Below are 12,950 nucleotides of genomic sequence, written 5' to 3'. Positions count from 1 at the left end.
GGGGGGGGGGGGGGGGGGGAGAGAAAAAAATCATATTTCACCATACTGATGAAGTCACTGCATAACTGTGCACACACCACGAGCAGCTGTTGCATGATTCTTGTGTGTGTGTGTGTGTGTGTGTGTGAGGGGGGCGGGGGGGGGATGATAGGCTTCTTCATTTTCCTCACACCATGTGTTTTTCATTATCATGCTCTCACTTTCTCCCCCCCCATCCCTCCTCCCCATTCTCCCTCCCTCCTTTTGGCCAGTGTCTGCCTAGCTTAACATTTTTCCTGCAGTAATTCTACCCCTGCATTGTGGCTGCTGGTTCAGGGTCAGCTTCAGTCTACAGTTATCCATCATCCTTACCTCAGAATAGACTGAGAGTAAGACAGAAAACGAGGAGGGATTTGTTAAAGAGACAAAAGGGATAAAATGGAGGAGAAGCAGAGAAAACAGGCCACAAAAAAGGGAGGTGTGACTCAGACAGTCCTGCTGAATGTGTGTCTTGATGCCACATGAAACCTCTTTGTCTTGTTGCCACTCAGTCTCATTTTGTGCTGCCATGTGCATGGGAGTGATCATTGACAGTAGTTCATCCATGTAGTCAATGTACTAATATACTTTAATGTATGTAGAAATGGCGTGTGTGTGTGTGTGTGCGTGTGTGTGTGTGTGCGCTTGCATTCCAGGGGAGATGGACTGTGGAAGACGGAAGATCTTTGTTTGAATAAGGGCGCTGACTTGTGACCTGGTCTTTCATTGAAGTGGTCATAATGGTAGACTGAGGGCTAACACATCCATTAGGGCAAAGAGATGGTGTATGTTCAACCTTCACAATTTTTCTCTCTTTCTAAAAAGGACCATATGCGCTTTTAACATTTAGTCCAGTAAATCCGAATGGGACAGTAGGCTCAGTGTCGGCATGTATGGGCATTTTGTCAGCCAGAGGATTGATGGTTAAAATTAGGTTTTGGTGTCAGTCCTTTATTGAGTAGCAAGATGTTTTTTTCTTAACTCTGTTGTGAGGAAATTCACAGCTGTTTTAAGTCGTTCAAGAGGAATAAAATAAAGCCTCATGTCAAGTCTCATGTCCTTGAAGGAAAGTCTTTATAAGCAAATAGCAGGTTCGGATCAAAGTCTTTCAGTTGTATGATTTGAATGTTTTCATTTTAAAGCTGTGTTAAAGCTGCACTAATTTGCATAATTATATAACTATAACTATATTTATATAATTGGTTGTATGTGTGCTTGTAATCTAAAAGTGGCCGCTCATAGTGACAAACAGAGACACAGTATTCTCACTGCAGTTCCCCTCAGCTCTTCAGGCGGTTTTTGTGTCTTTAAGCTCATTGTTTTGGCTTTGTAAAGTCCTCAACTTTACTGTTTTGGTTCATTCTCAGTTCTCACTGCTCTCAGCAACTTAATTTTCAGCATCAGCACCAGCTCCTGTCAGCAAAAAAACGCTCTATAAACCCTCTGTACAGACAGACAAAGGTAGCAACTACCTGGTGAGGAGAGTGATTATTGGACTTAAGACTCCTCAGGTGGCCAGAAACGAGACTCCAAACAAACGCCAATGTTGCTCCGTGTCTGCTAGATGTGTAAATAGGCAACGATTTGCTAACACGGGGGACTTAAGTTATGTGTGTTTGAGTCTCAAGTGTGAAGCTTTGGAAAATCACCATAGAAGAAGCATTTCTCCACAGTATCCTTATTAGACCAGAATGCAATTCAGCCACAGCCTTTTTGACTAATGAGTGCAACTCTCATATTTTCTCATTTGGGTAGATTTGCTTCCTTGCTGCTTACTCTGCTATTATCACCATGCTCTTTTGTTCCTCTCACCTTGGCACATCCCGTGTGGGTGGGATAATACAACAAATCCGTGTGGCCACACCCCTACCCGCCGGGCACAGAAAGTTTAGCTGTCCTGTCCCTTTAAGAGTCTGTCTGAGAGACTTCATGAATTAGAGGGTAGCGGAGTTTCAGACGGAAAACCTCCAGAGACAAATGAAAGCTGACAGCAGACTGCCCCACTTTTCTAGGCATGGACCTGTCAGCCAATCAGGACGAGGAAGGGGACCAGGAAGTCTTCCAGATGGAGATGAGTCGTGAGGACAGGAAGTGTGCCTTCAGAACCGCTGCTGGAAAATACTGGACCCTGACAGCAAGTGGAGGACTGCAGTGCACTGCCTCCACCAAGTAAACACATGCACGTTGTATATCCCGTTTTAGCTCACACACAACAATCCCTCACAGTCTGTACATTGAGTTCGTTAATGTGTGTGTCACAGATCGGCCAACAGCTACTTTGAACTGGAGTGGCGTGACGGTCGTGTGTGTGTGCGTGCGGCTAACGGCAAGTATGTGATCGCCAAGAAAAACGGGCAGCTGGCTGCTACTGTTGACAACGCAGGTCAGTGATGTTTCTGAACTGATGGGAAATCACTTACGAGGGGCAAGAGTGGATAACCAGTGCTCTCAATGATGCAACCAAGGAGTTTTCATGAGCATATACTTTTTGAGAGCATTGTAACATTGTTAATTTCACTTTAATTTAATGCAAAATCAGGATTTTGTTTTTAGGTCAAGTGTCAGAGCTTCTTCTTGACTAGGGAAACAAAACCCAGATCAGTTTTACACGACCCTAATCAGTCTGTCTGTTCAGGGGAGGCTGAACAGTTCCTGATGAAGCTGATCAACCGCCCAATCATCGTCCTTCGCGGTGAGCATGGTTTCATCGGGGCTCGTAAAGCTGGAATGGCGACCCTGGACTCTAACCGAGCATCCTATGATGTTTTCCAGCTGGAGTTCCACAACGGTGCTTACTCCCTTAAAGGTGTGCAATCGTTTAATAAATACAAAAAAAATTATATTACAGAACTGATGTGGTGTCCTTACATGTTTTTCTGCAAGTCATGGAGTTCACATGACTGCTGGCCTAAAGGCTTAGAGTAAAGCCCAATGTACTAACTATATTTTTATCAACCTGATGGCTTTTGGCTGTTTTTGATTGTAGAAAAGTAAGAAACAATGCAACAGCAGAGTTTTTCATGGCCGAAAATTAGGCGGAGGTGGTACATTGCTGTAGTGGCGTACAGCCACAATTGCAGTTACAAAACATCAAATCCACAGAGTACAGAGAAAACAAGTAGGTCTACTAGAATAACATTTTATATCCAAAAGGTCAAAGGTCAACTTGACTGTGACATCATGATGGGGAGATTGTGACCGTAGTTCCTGCAACTTGAATGGTTGGTGCCAACCGAACAACTGCCAGACAGTAATTCTAGTTTAATGCAAGAAACTGCATCAAATTGCATTATCCTGTGTATATAAAATCCTGTGGTGAAATTAAATGTAGTGATGTTTGCTGTGGGCTTTTAAAACAGTGCTCACCACAGCCTTGTTTGACTCCACTCTGCTTTAGAGAAAGTCAATATTAAAAATATCTAATGGGAATAATATCATTACTACGTATATGGGTCAGCTACTGTCCTGTTAACATTTCAACCAGCACGAGGCCTGAACAATGAATCGATATTATCTATTAACTTTCATTTCCATGATGAAATTGGGATATTGTAATGTTGATAAGCAAATTGTATTGTAAATTCTGAAACATTTAAATGAAGATTATGTGAAAAGATATTTTCATCTCACCCTGACCTTTAACAAGTGATTCTACACACATAAACATACATCACCAAACTTTATAAGTACAGTGTGTGAGTTGGGCTACATTAAGTGTGTGTTGTTTGTGCAGATTCCCAGGGCAAGTATTGGTGTGTTGGAGACGACACAGCGGTGGTATGCAGCAGTGCCACACCTGTCCAGTTCCTGTTTGAGTTCTGTGACCTTAACAAGATGGCTATTCGTGCACTGGGGGGGAAGTACCTTAAAGGAGACCATGCTGGGGGTCTAAAGGCCACCGTCGACTCCCTGGACAGCGCCACCCTCTGGGAATACTGAGAAAGCACAGCCGGACTTCACCAATATCTGACACAATGCTTCAAACTATTGATAGATACTGTAGGTAGCTGTTTGGGTTTTTTTTTTTTTTTTGCATATGTGTGTGCGCCTGCGTGTGTGTGTAATTGTGAATTTGTCTGGATGGATGTGTGGTTGAAACTGAAGCTGATAAACTGGAAGTCATGGCACCAAAGCACTACAGGTGTTTTATTTTTTATTCTTTTTTCTTTCTTAATCATTATCTCTTCTTACTGGGCTTTTTACTGGAGGTTTGAATTTAAAATTGCTCGCTGTTCTGACGTGTTTAATGACTGAATCATAGTGTGGTTGCACATTAAATGTTTCAGATCCAGTCAAACTTACGCAAGATATACCTGATAAATGTCAGGACGATTACTGTTGTTAGTCGTGCCTCTCTGTGGTGACTACTGGTATAACGAACATGTACAATGCTATAACTCATAATTCACAATATCTAACCTTCTCCTGTTAAATGTCCTGCTGGCTCTGCTGCTTTCATCTCCTGTTCTCTTTTAAACTATAAACCATAAAGCACATTAGATAAAGGGATGTAACTGGTTAACATGTTTCTGCTGTAAATAATGCTTTATTTGTCACTGAATGCTTCAAAAACATAGTAACAATGGAAACTTTGAATGCAAAAGTGTGTTGAGGCTGCGAGAAGAAAAATGGGACATGGCTGGCAGATCTCACATGTTTTTTGCCTGCACACTCTCCATTTTTCCCTCCTTAGTCTTCAATGTGCAGGCAGACAAAATCCATACATAGACTGCTTCATCTTCAGAAAGTAGTCAGTGGTCAAAGGTTTTCCTTTAAGACTAGATCCACTCAGCCCTCTCTGGGTCCTCCTAAGGTTTTAAATTTACAATATATGTGAGGAGGAAATAAATGAAAGGAGAGGATGAGTTAAAGGAGCTTTGAAACATACTGATTGACTGAAGGAGCGTTTTTAGACCATTTCTGTTAAAAAAATAAAGAAATGAAAGGGAGGTTGTGAATAGGGCCTAGTTACTGCACACTACACACTTAAATGCACATAAATGCAGTAGACTGTATACAAATATGCCATCATAGATACAATATCTCCAACTATGAATAGTCAGTGACTCAAAATCTGCACAATAATGTAGTGTCTATTTGAAAAAAGTTAAAAGCACATGTCTGTTGTGATGACTTGTCTGCCTTAGATTGGGTGCTGCTGCTGGTGTGTAAACACAATGATAGAGTCAGTCATCTCTCTGGCTATTATTGTGGCTGTGCCTTCCATAGAGCATCAGTCCTTACAGCCTTTTCTTTTTCATGTTCTTACATTTGAACTGAACTGAGTAAAAAACCCCAATAAAGTTTTCCCTCTTAACAGTGGACCTGCTCCTTTACTCTCTCTTTCTTTCAATCAACAGATTGTTCTTACCTCTGTGCACATAAATGTAATACACCAGACAACACCACGGACTTTGCCATCAACTCTCCCAAAGAAATAGTTTAGAAGAAAACTGTGGCCATTTTTACGTGGATTATCCAAAGTAATGGGGCGCCACTCTTTCTAGACATGTAACATTTCAAAGCTGTGGGCAGCACAAACAAAAATTCAATTTACCTCCATATACTGAGGTGATGGCAAAAATCCGAGAGGCTAATATCTTTAAACTTAATTCAAGACTGTTATAGTGCAACAAATAAAATTTGGATCAACATAAAACTTTGTACGGATATCAAGGTCCCTAAAGGACAAAGCTGACTGACTTTGCTGATCCCATGACCTGTAATAACTTTGGTGATGCCTTAATCTTTCATGTAGTGCCATCACCAGGTCAGAATTTTAATTTGTCCAATACTTTAGTTTATGACAAAATACCTGCAAAGCTAATGCCTTCCCCATCAGCCTCAGCTGTAATAAATAAATAATCATGATTGTTTAAAGTCTAAAACTTTTCAATCCATCAGCATCATTTGTGCCCTAGAGCTCCATTGTTGTCCAGAGGTTGTTAAAACACATAAATGAGCCACACTGCTGCACTGGGTGTCAATTTCCTTCCCTTTGAAATTGAAGAGGTAATGACCATGTCATGGATTCAATTTAGCAAATTGTCATAGTTATTCAAATGCGGCAACCATTTTGTTATGCTAAGAAAAAAAATCCACTGTCATGATTTCTGCAAATGCTGTTGTGTGTGGGTGAAGGAAGAAATTCACCTGAATCATGTCCCCTTGAGATTTCACTGAGCCAAAACTGTACAGGAGAAAGGAAGACAAGGGCAGAGGGAGGTAACCTACTCTACATTCTCTGTCCTTCTGCAGAGAAAACTCAGCTCTTCTCCTCTTTGGAAAATTGCTCAGTCACTCTACTGTGTGCTTAACTTTAAATGTGTGTTCTGATACAGACACAGACAGGAACAGACCAACAGACATCCCTCATCCTCCACTACAGGATCTCTGCATGTTGCCATGGTAACAGGTAATGGCAGGGATGGGGCTTGAGGGGGATGAATGTTCGGAGATGTAACAGACAGACACACATAGATCAATAATCTCAATAAACCTTGTAATACTCTAAGTCAAGCGGTCACACAACTAAAGAAACAGTTTCTTTGACCCTTAAGACACTGAGTGAGTGAAAGAAGGCTTAGTAAATGAAAACCACAAGATATCACAGACATGTGATAGTCCCTAAACGAATTGAAGCTCCTACTGTGCTCACACTAATACAATAATACTCCCATTCTCACGTCTTTTCAGGCAGTCTGTGTTTGTGTGTTGTGTGTGCAAAATCATCCGTAAGAGAAAACACATGGCAGGCTGTTGCCAAATCTGTCTGTTGCCAAAAGCTAATATGTCTCTTGAGTGGAAGAAGGAGAGAATAATAAGCAGGGGAGAGACAGAGCTGGAAATGAATGAGGTGGAATATAAAAAGAGAAGATTTTGCTGACCATGAGAAATAGGACAGAAGAGAGGAGAAACCTGAGTCAGTCAGTGTTATGAGTCTGTGACAGCACTTAAACAGGAAGAGAAGAGCTTATTCAAACTCTCCTTGCAGGAGGATATTGTTGATTTTCAGTGAAAGCCATGTATGAATCTACAGTTTGGGTAGTACTGAATTTTTCCCATAAACTAAAGGATTAAATATTCCTTCATGAGTTGAGAAAAGTCTCCTTCCTCGCAGGCTAAATTAACCATTTAATAAAGAGACTCAACAACCACACTAGCAGCTCTGTGAGGCTGTACTTTGTCCCAGCGGTTCAGTATCCTAACACGTTCACTATGACAACGCTAACATGCTGATATATGATATTTAAATGTATATTTATTCATTTAGGACCTGATTTTTTCCCAAGAGATATACAAATGAAATACAATCCAGCCACAGTAAATGAAGGAGAAGCCTATGAGAATAAGTGCTGCAAAGTGCCACCAGGCTGCAGTTGCATGAAGTAACACGTTATGTAACATGACAAGTGCCAAGCCATGTTTCAATCTGTACCAACGTGGTGGACCAACTGAGTGACCAACATTGCCATCCCTAGAGCCTAGAACCCATAAAGGAAAACTGAATCCTTCATGCATCTTCACTGCTGTTAAAGACCACATCTCATGGGCTTATGTACTCAAACACATTATGTATGAAAGGCTCCCATATTTCCCACTGTTTTATATGAAGTTTTGATATATATGAGAAAATACATTTGTGGTTTTAAGCACCAAAAAACACTTCTATAGTTTGAAACCTCCTGTCTCATGCCTCTCTCTGAAGCTCTAGCAAGAACAGGGCGTTTTGTGTATCTTTCTAGCTCTGTGACAGCAGACATTTTGATTTGTCACATTAGGAAAAGAACCGGCTTTAATAATAGTAACCAGTAACCAGTAAGCCATGACATTAACCATCGCCCCTGCCACTAGATGTCCCACTAGACCACCAGCATCTCAGGCCAAAACAAATGTGTTGTCGGCCACAAGCCCCCCCACCCCCTTCACGTTCTCAGTCACCAAGGTGTTACAAAGCCCAACGAAATCGGCCACTAAACACACACCAAGAGGCACAACAGAATAAAGTTACCCTGTATGAGAGCCAAAAAAAAAAAAAAAAAAATCCAGCCACAACCGTTTGCCCCACGCTAGCATTGCTGTTACATGCTACACAGCAACGTTGGCAGTAAGCTAGCTAGCCATAGCAACAGCAAGTTAGCTAACTGTTACCATGGCCAACTGTAACCGTCGCTAATGAAAACAGACACGTGACATTATGTAGTAATAAAGTTACTTACACATCTAGGAGAAGAAAAGCAGGTTCCCAGTCAGGCTGGAGCTCACACGGTTATCCATCTTCGTAAAGTAAAGCCAGTATTCGCACCACGGTCGGACTGGGAAAGAAATAATTCAGCTATAGACTTATCTGCTCGGACCAATCACACTGACGGTAAGGTAGTAAAAACTTGAGGAACTGTATGGATGTTTTGATGGGCCAACTGCCGACCAGAGTTTGAGCCACTAGTCCCCGTGGTCAGTTCGCCTGTGCTCTGGTCTTATCTCTCTCTTTGTACGAGGTCTTTTTAGATTAAAACTGTGGTTTCTTTGGTGGAGGGAAATTTTGGAAGGTTGCTTTCACCTGAGCCATCTCAACTATGGGTGGTCCTTGTGTCTTTACACATGTGGGGAGGAACAGGGGACACGCACATGTACTAACATGCACGCGCTGCCAGACCTACCTTCTTTCTCTGCTCAGGACGTCATTATTATAGCTTAACATACAAAACAGTTGTTTTCTGCTGTCATCATTGATTATTATTTATGCCTGTGCATTCTTGCTCTGAAATGTCAACATATTTTCTGTGTAGTTTCATTCATTTGAGTTACAGGAGTGTATCTTGTTGTTTGAACTGCAGCACTGTAGCTTATTCTTATTTCTAGCACCAGTAATTTTCCAGTGTATTAGCTGAACTACTTAACTGATTTAACCTCATTGCAATGTAATGTTGTTTTAATGTGTCTACTGCTGCCATCTAGTGTACATACTGTGAAGATGATTTTTGAACACGACAAGGCTAAAAGTATGTGAACGCCTCTGTTTTTTATGGTGTGGGTCAGTTCCAGTAAATGGTCATGATAATACCACAGCATACAATGATATTTTAGACAAAAGCTTGCTTCTAACTTCACAGAACTGGCAACTTTGTTTTTCTGTTTCAATATGGCAAAACATGGTGCATAAAGAAATGTTTTTCCCCAATTTGGTGTGGAAGAACTTGACTATCCTGCACAGAGCCCTGAATCCTGAACTCAACTTCATCCAACATCTTTTCCATGAACCGGAACACCAACTGTGAGTCAGGCCATTCACCAAACATCTGTGGCCGACCCCACTAATAATCTGAAGTCCCTGCAGCCAGGTTATAAAATCTTGTTGAAAGCCTTCTCAGAGGTTAGTGGATGCTGTTATAGCAGCATTAATGCCTGCAGTCTTGGAATAATGAGATGTTCAAAAATCGCATATGTGAGTGATGTTCAGGTGTCCACATACTTTTGACTGTACAGTGCACATTCAATCGTTTATTACCACTCCTGACAATATTGTTTAGATATTTCCTATTGTGAAACAGATGCATGACAACTGATTGCTGTGCCAAAATACTGCAAATTTTGCCAAATTATTGGCCTACTTTAAAACGCCATAAACAGTGGACAGGTTCGTGACAGCTGGATCCAATGAAAGTGCTGTTGCGAACAGCGGCTCAGGGGAGTTTGTCAGCAGATTTGTTCTTGTTTTGTTTAATTTGCTCCTGTCTTATTTGCTGCCTTATATTAAACAGGAAACACTGACCTTCTTCAAGGGTAGAGATAAGAGATAGAACAAACTGATGCATGCACCAAAATGTACGCACACATTGTCAAATTATCGCAGTATCTGTTTGCCCACCGATAGCCATGTCCAGCCAGACGGTGTGAGTCAGCAAGAGACACAGAGGGAGAGTTTTGTTCTGTATCCTGTGACAATAATGACACGCTTCAGGAGAAAATTTGTAGGTTGTCTAACATCCTATTGATAGCCTTATACAAATCTGACTGGTTCTTTGAAATCCCACTCTTGCTTCACATCTGTTGTGCTATCAGTCTGTATGACTTAACTACACCACTAAGTGCACTAAATAGGTGTGGTCCACTCGGCTGGTAATCATTTGGCTGTCAAAATCATACAAAAGATTAAATCTACTCATGAATGATTTAACATTTCAGATCAAAACTAAAATTGCACCATACTCAAACACAATTCCAGCATTTTTAATAACAGGAAGTGTACAGTACATGTTTATATAACCTCAACAATATGTGTGTTTGGGTCAAACAGTGGATCTTTGTGGGAGGATTAACGAGAAACCTTCCATGACTCATACCTGGTGTAAATATGACAGAACGTGTCTCTATCTTGGTTGTGTGTGCATGACTGACCATTGCTTTATGACTGCCAGACATCAGGCTTTGAGTTCCTAGGAACCCAATAACAAAACCACGTGGGGATAATGGACCAAGAGCAAAACCGATAAAGGAAATGGACCAAAAAATGCAAAACAATGGAATAGACACACCAAGTATAGGTATAGCATTTTAGATCAGCTTACTGGGGATGGTGAGTTTGAATGGTGAAACATGTTGAGATCTGATTATATAGTTGTTCACCATGGCTGAAAATGATAGTAACCCACTAATCATTTCAGTGGTGGTGGACTTAATAAGTGTGTATCTGCAAATAGTGTACTTCTTAATCCATTACATTCATGTTTTGACATTTTGTATTTATGTTGTACAAATGTTCTACTTGGTCAGATCTCTAAATGAAAGATTTTATAAATGAATAAATGTCTAATCTCTTAAGCACATTTATAAACAAGTAAATATGGCTGTTTGCTTGTCCCAATGGTTTCCAAGTTTCTGAATGAGCTGGTAGTGGCTGAAGTGCCATGATTTATGTGGCCCTGGAAAGTGTCCCCCTCTAATATGACTATATGACTGTTGACATGCAGTAAAACGACATTAAATTCGTTTATGTTTCCATGCAGCCAAATGTCATTGGGCTGCTGGTCTTTAACAACAGAGTCAACAACTTGACCTGCCGTTTTGAATCGTGCTTAACATCATGCGAGAGAGAGGGGCAGAGGGAAGGATCTTATTGGTGGAGAGCAGTGGTGGCCAGCCTATAAATGCTTGTAGAGGAGAGACCAGAACCTGTGGCATCAGCGGAGGTCACAGGAGTCCGTTTCCCACCAGTGGTCGCATATTGTCGGTGGAAACAGCTGTTCTCTCAGGGGCACATGCATCAGGTCAGCATGTCTATGTCAGGACGTCCCAACACGGTGCGATTGGTGTTCCTCGGAGCGGCGGGGGTCGGGAAGAGCGCGCTCATCCGCCGTTTCCTCCACAACCGCTTTGAGATCAAGTACACGCGCACAGTGGAGGAGCTTCACGTGCTGGAGTACGACACCGCTGGGTCAGGGAAGATGCATCTGGAGATCTTGGACACGAGCGGCAGCTACTCGTTCCCGGCCATGCGGGAGCTCTCCATCCGACACAGTGACGCTTTCGCCCTGGTGTACGCGGTGGACGACCCGGGATCCTTCGAGGAGGTGCGGCGGCTCCGAGACGAGATTCTGGAGCTGAGGGGCGGTAAGCGTGCGCCCATCACAGTAGTTGGCAGCAAAGGAGATCTCACCGAGACCGAAGGTCGCGTGCTGCTGGCGGGTGATGTCATGGCTACAGTGGAGGGCGAATGGGACGCCAACTTCGTGGAGGCGTCCGCGCGCACAGGTGGAAACACGGTTGGAGTTTTCCGCGCGCTGCTGCAACAGGTGGACCTGCCGCACCGGCTGAGTCCTGCGTTGTGCAGGCGGAGAGACACGGTGCCCAGCCCTGCAGCCAAGAAGAGGCCACCACTGAAGAAGAGCAACAGCTGTGTCCTGTCATAAGAACATCTTCTGTGTTTGATGAAGGACTCTGCAGCTGGACTGCTCGTGTTCAGGTGTTGCTGGTCATCACAGTACTACACCTGGTTTGTGCAGCGGTGGAAATGTCCCCTATGAACTACAGCTATGACACTTTACTGTCTTTAGTCTGGACAGTATAGTCATGATAGTTTAGGGAACCCCTGCTTACATGCCATGCACTTTATATGTGTTTTGTGTATATTTTTATATTATGCCTATAAAATAACTTTTGTGAATTTTGTCTGTTTCCTACATTTTCTGCACACTGCACATCGGTATTAAAACCACATTTTGAGTGTACTTTGTCCAACGAAAGAGTGTTTTATTTAAATCAAAGCACAAACATCACAGTATCAAAATGCTGCATTATAAGTAGAAGTTCTGCATTCACAATTTTACCTAAAAAAGATTATTAGCAAAATAGCCTACTTGAAGTATCAAGGTATAAGTGCTCCTAATGCAAAATTACCCCTTAGTATATGTGCAGCATTTTATATTGTGGCTGTTTGAAGTAAAGCTAATGTTAACTGCTTAATCTATAATAATACATCATATTTTACTGATATGTAAAAACTTGAGCTTCAAAGTAACTAGAATAGCTGTAGAATACATGTACTGGGCAAATTACAACATTTGCCTCTGAAATGTAGCTGAGTAAAAGTATGAAATATCATAGAACTACGTCACATCAGTACAATAGGCTACCTCAAAACTGGACTAAGTACTTGAGTTGCCTTACTCCAAGTCAGCAGCCCAATTAAATGATTAGGCGGCTGACAATATGTCCCTTAAACTCTCATCTTGCCCAGTAGGCCTAAAACCTCTTAACCAACATTAATTTTTGATTTTGTGCTTTTTATATTTTTTACAAAGACCAAGACATTTATAGAATTTTTTTTTTCCTGACTCCAATCCTATCTGAGTCAATCTCCCTCTACTGCTCTAGAGTTTGGGGTGTCCTACAACATATTAAAATCTACATTTTTAACTTGTCACCGTGGGTCA

At 41.8% G+C, this 12,950-nt stretch overlaps 2 protein-coding genes across 2 annotated transcripts in view; both read left to right on the top strand.

Annotated features, from left to right (window-relative positions):
- The window catches only part of LOC111672991 (fascin-like), a 6,475-nt gene extending 1,135 nt beyond the window's left edge, over positions 1 to 5,340 (top strand). Inside the window, exons 2-5 of the mRNA XM_023430599.2 lie at positions 2,031 to 2,187; positions 2,280 to 2,401; positions 2,654 to 2,824; positions 3,752 to 5,340. Of these exons, the coding sequence (XP_023286367.1) occupies positions 2,031 to 2,187; positions 2,280 to 2,401; positions 2,654 to 2,824; positions 3,752 to 3,957 (656 nt within the window). The 3' untranslated portion in view covers positions 3,958 to 5,340. The remainder of the gene's footprint in view (positions 1 to 2,030; positions 2,188 to 2,279; positions 2,402 to 2,653; positions 2,825 to 3,751) is intronic.
- A 5,862-nt stretch (positions 5,341 to 11,202) lies between these two features.
- rasd3 (RASD family member 3) lies at positions 11,203 to 12,245 on the top strand. Its single transcript, XM_023430518.2, has one exon. It carries the CDS (start codon positions 11,277 to 11,279, stop codon positions 11,925 to 11,927), a length of 651 nt encoding a protein of 216 aa, XP_023286286.1. The 5' UTR covers positions 11,203 to 11,276; the 3' UTR covers positions 11,928 to 12,245.
- The last annotated feature ends 705 nt before the right edge of the window (positions 12,246 to 12,950 follow it).

This window comes from Seriola lalandi, unplaced genomic scaffold (assembly GCF_002814215.2).
Source record: "Seriola lalandi dorsalis isolate HSWRI2012SDOR001 ecotype SW California unplaced genomic scaffold, Sedor1 jcf7180002054907, whole genome shotgun sequence".
Lineage (NCBI taxonomy): Eukaryota > Metazoa > Chordata > Actinopteri > Carangiformes > Carangidae > Seriola > Seriola lalandi.
This window is presented reverse-complemented; position numbering and strand designations above follow the sequence as displayed.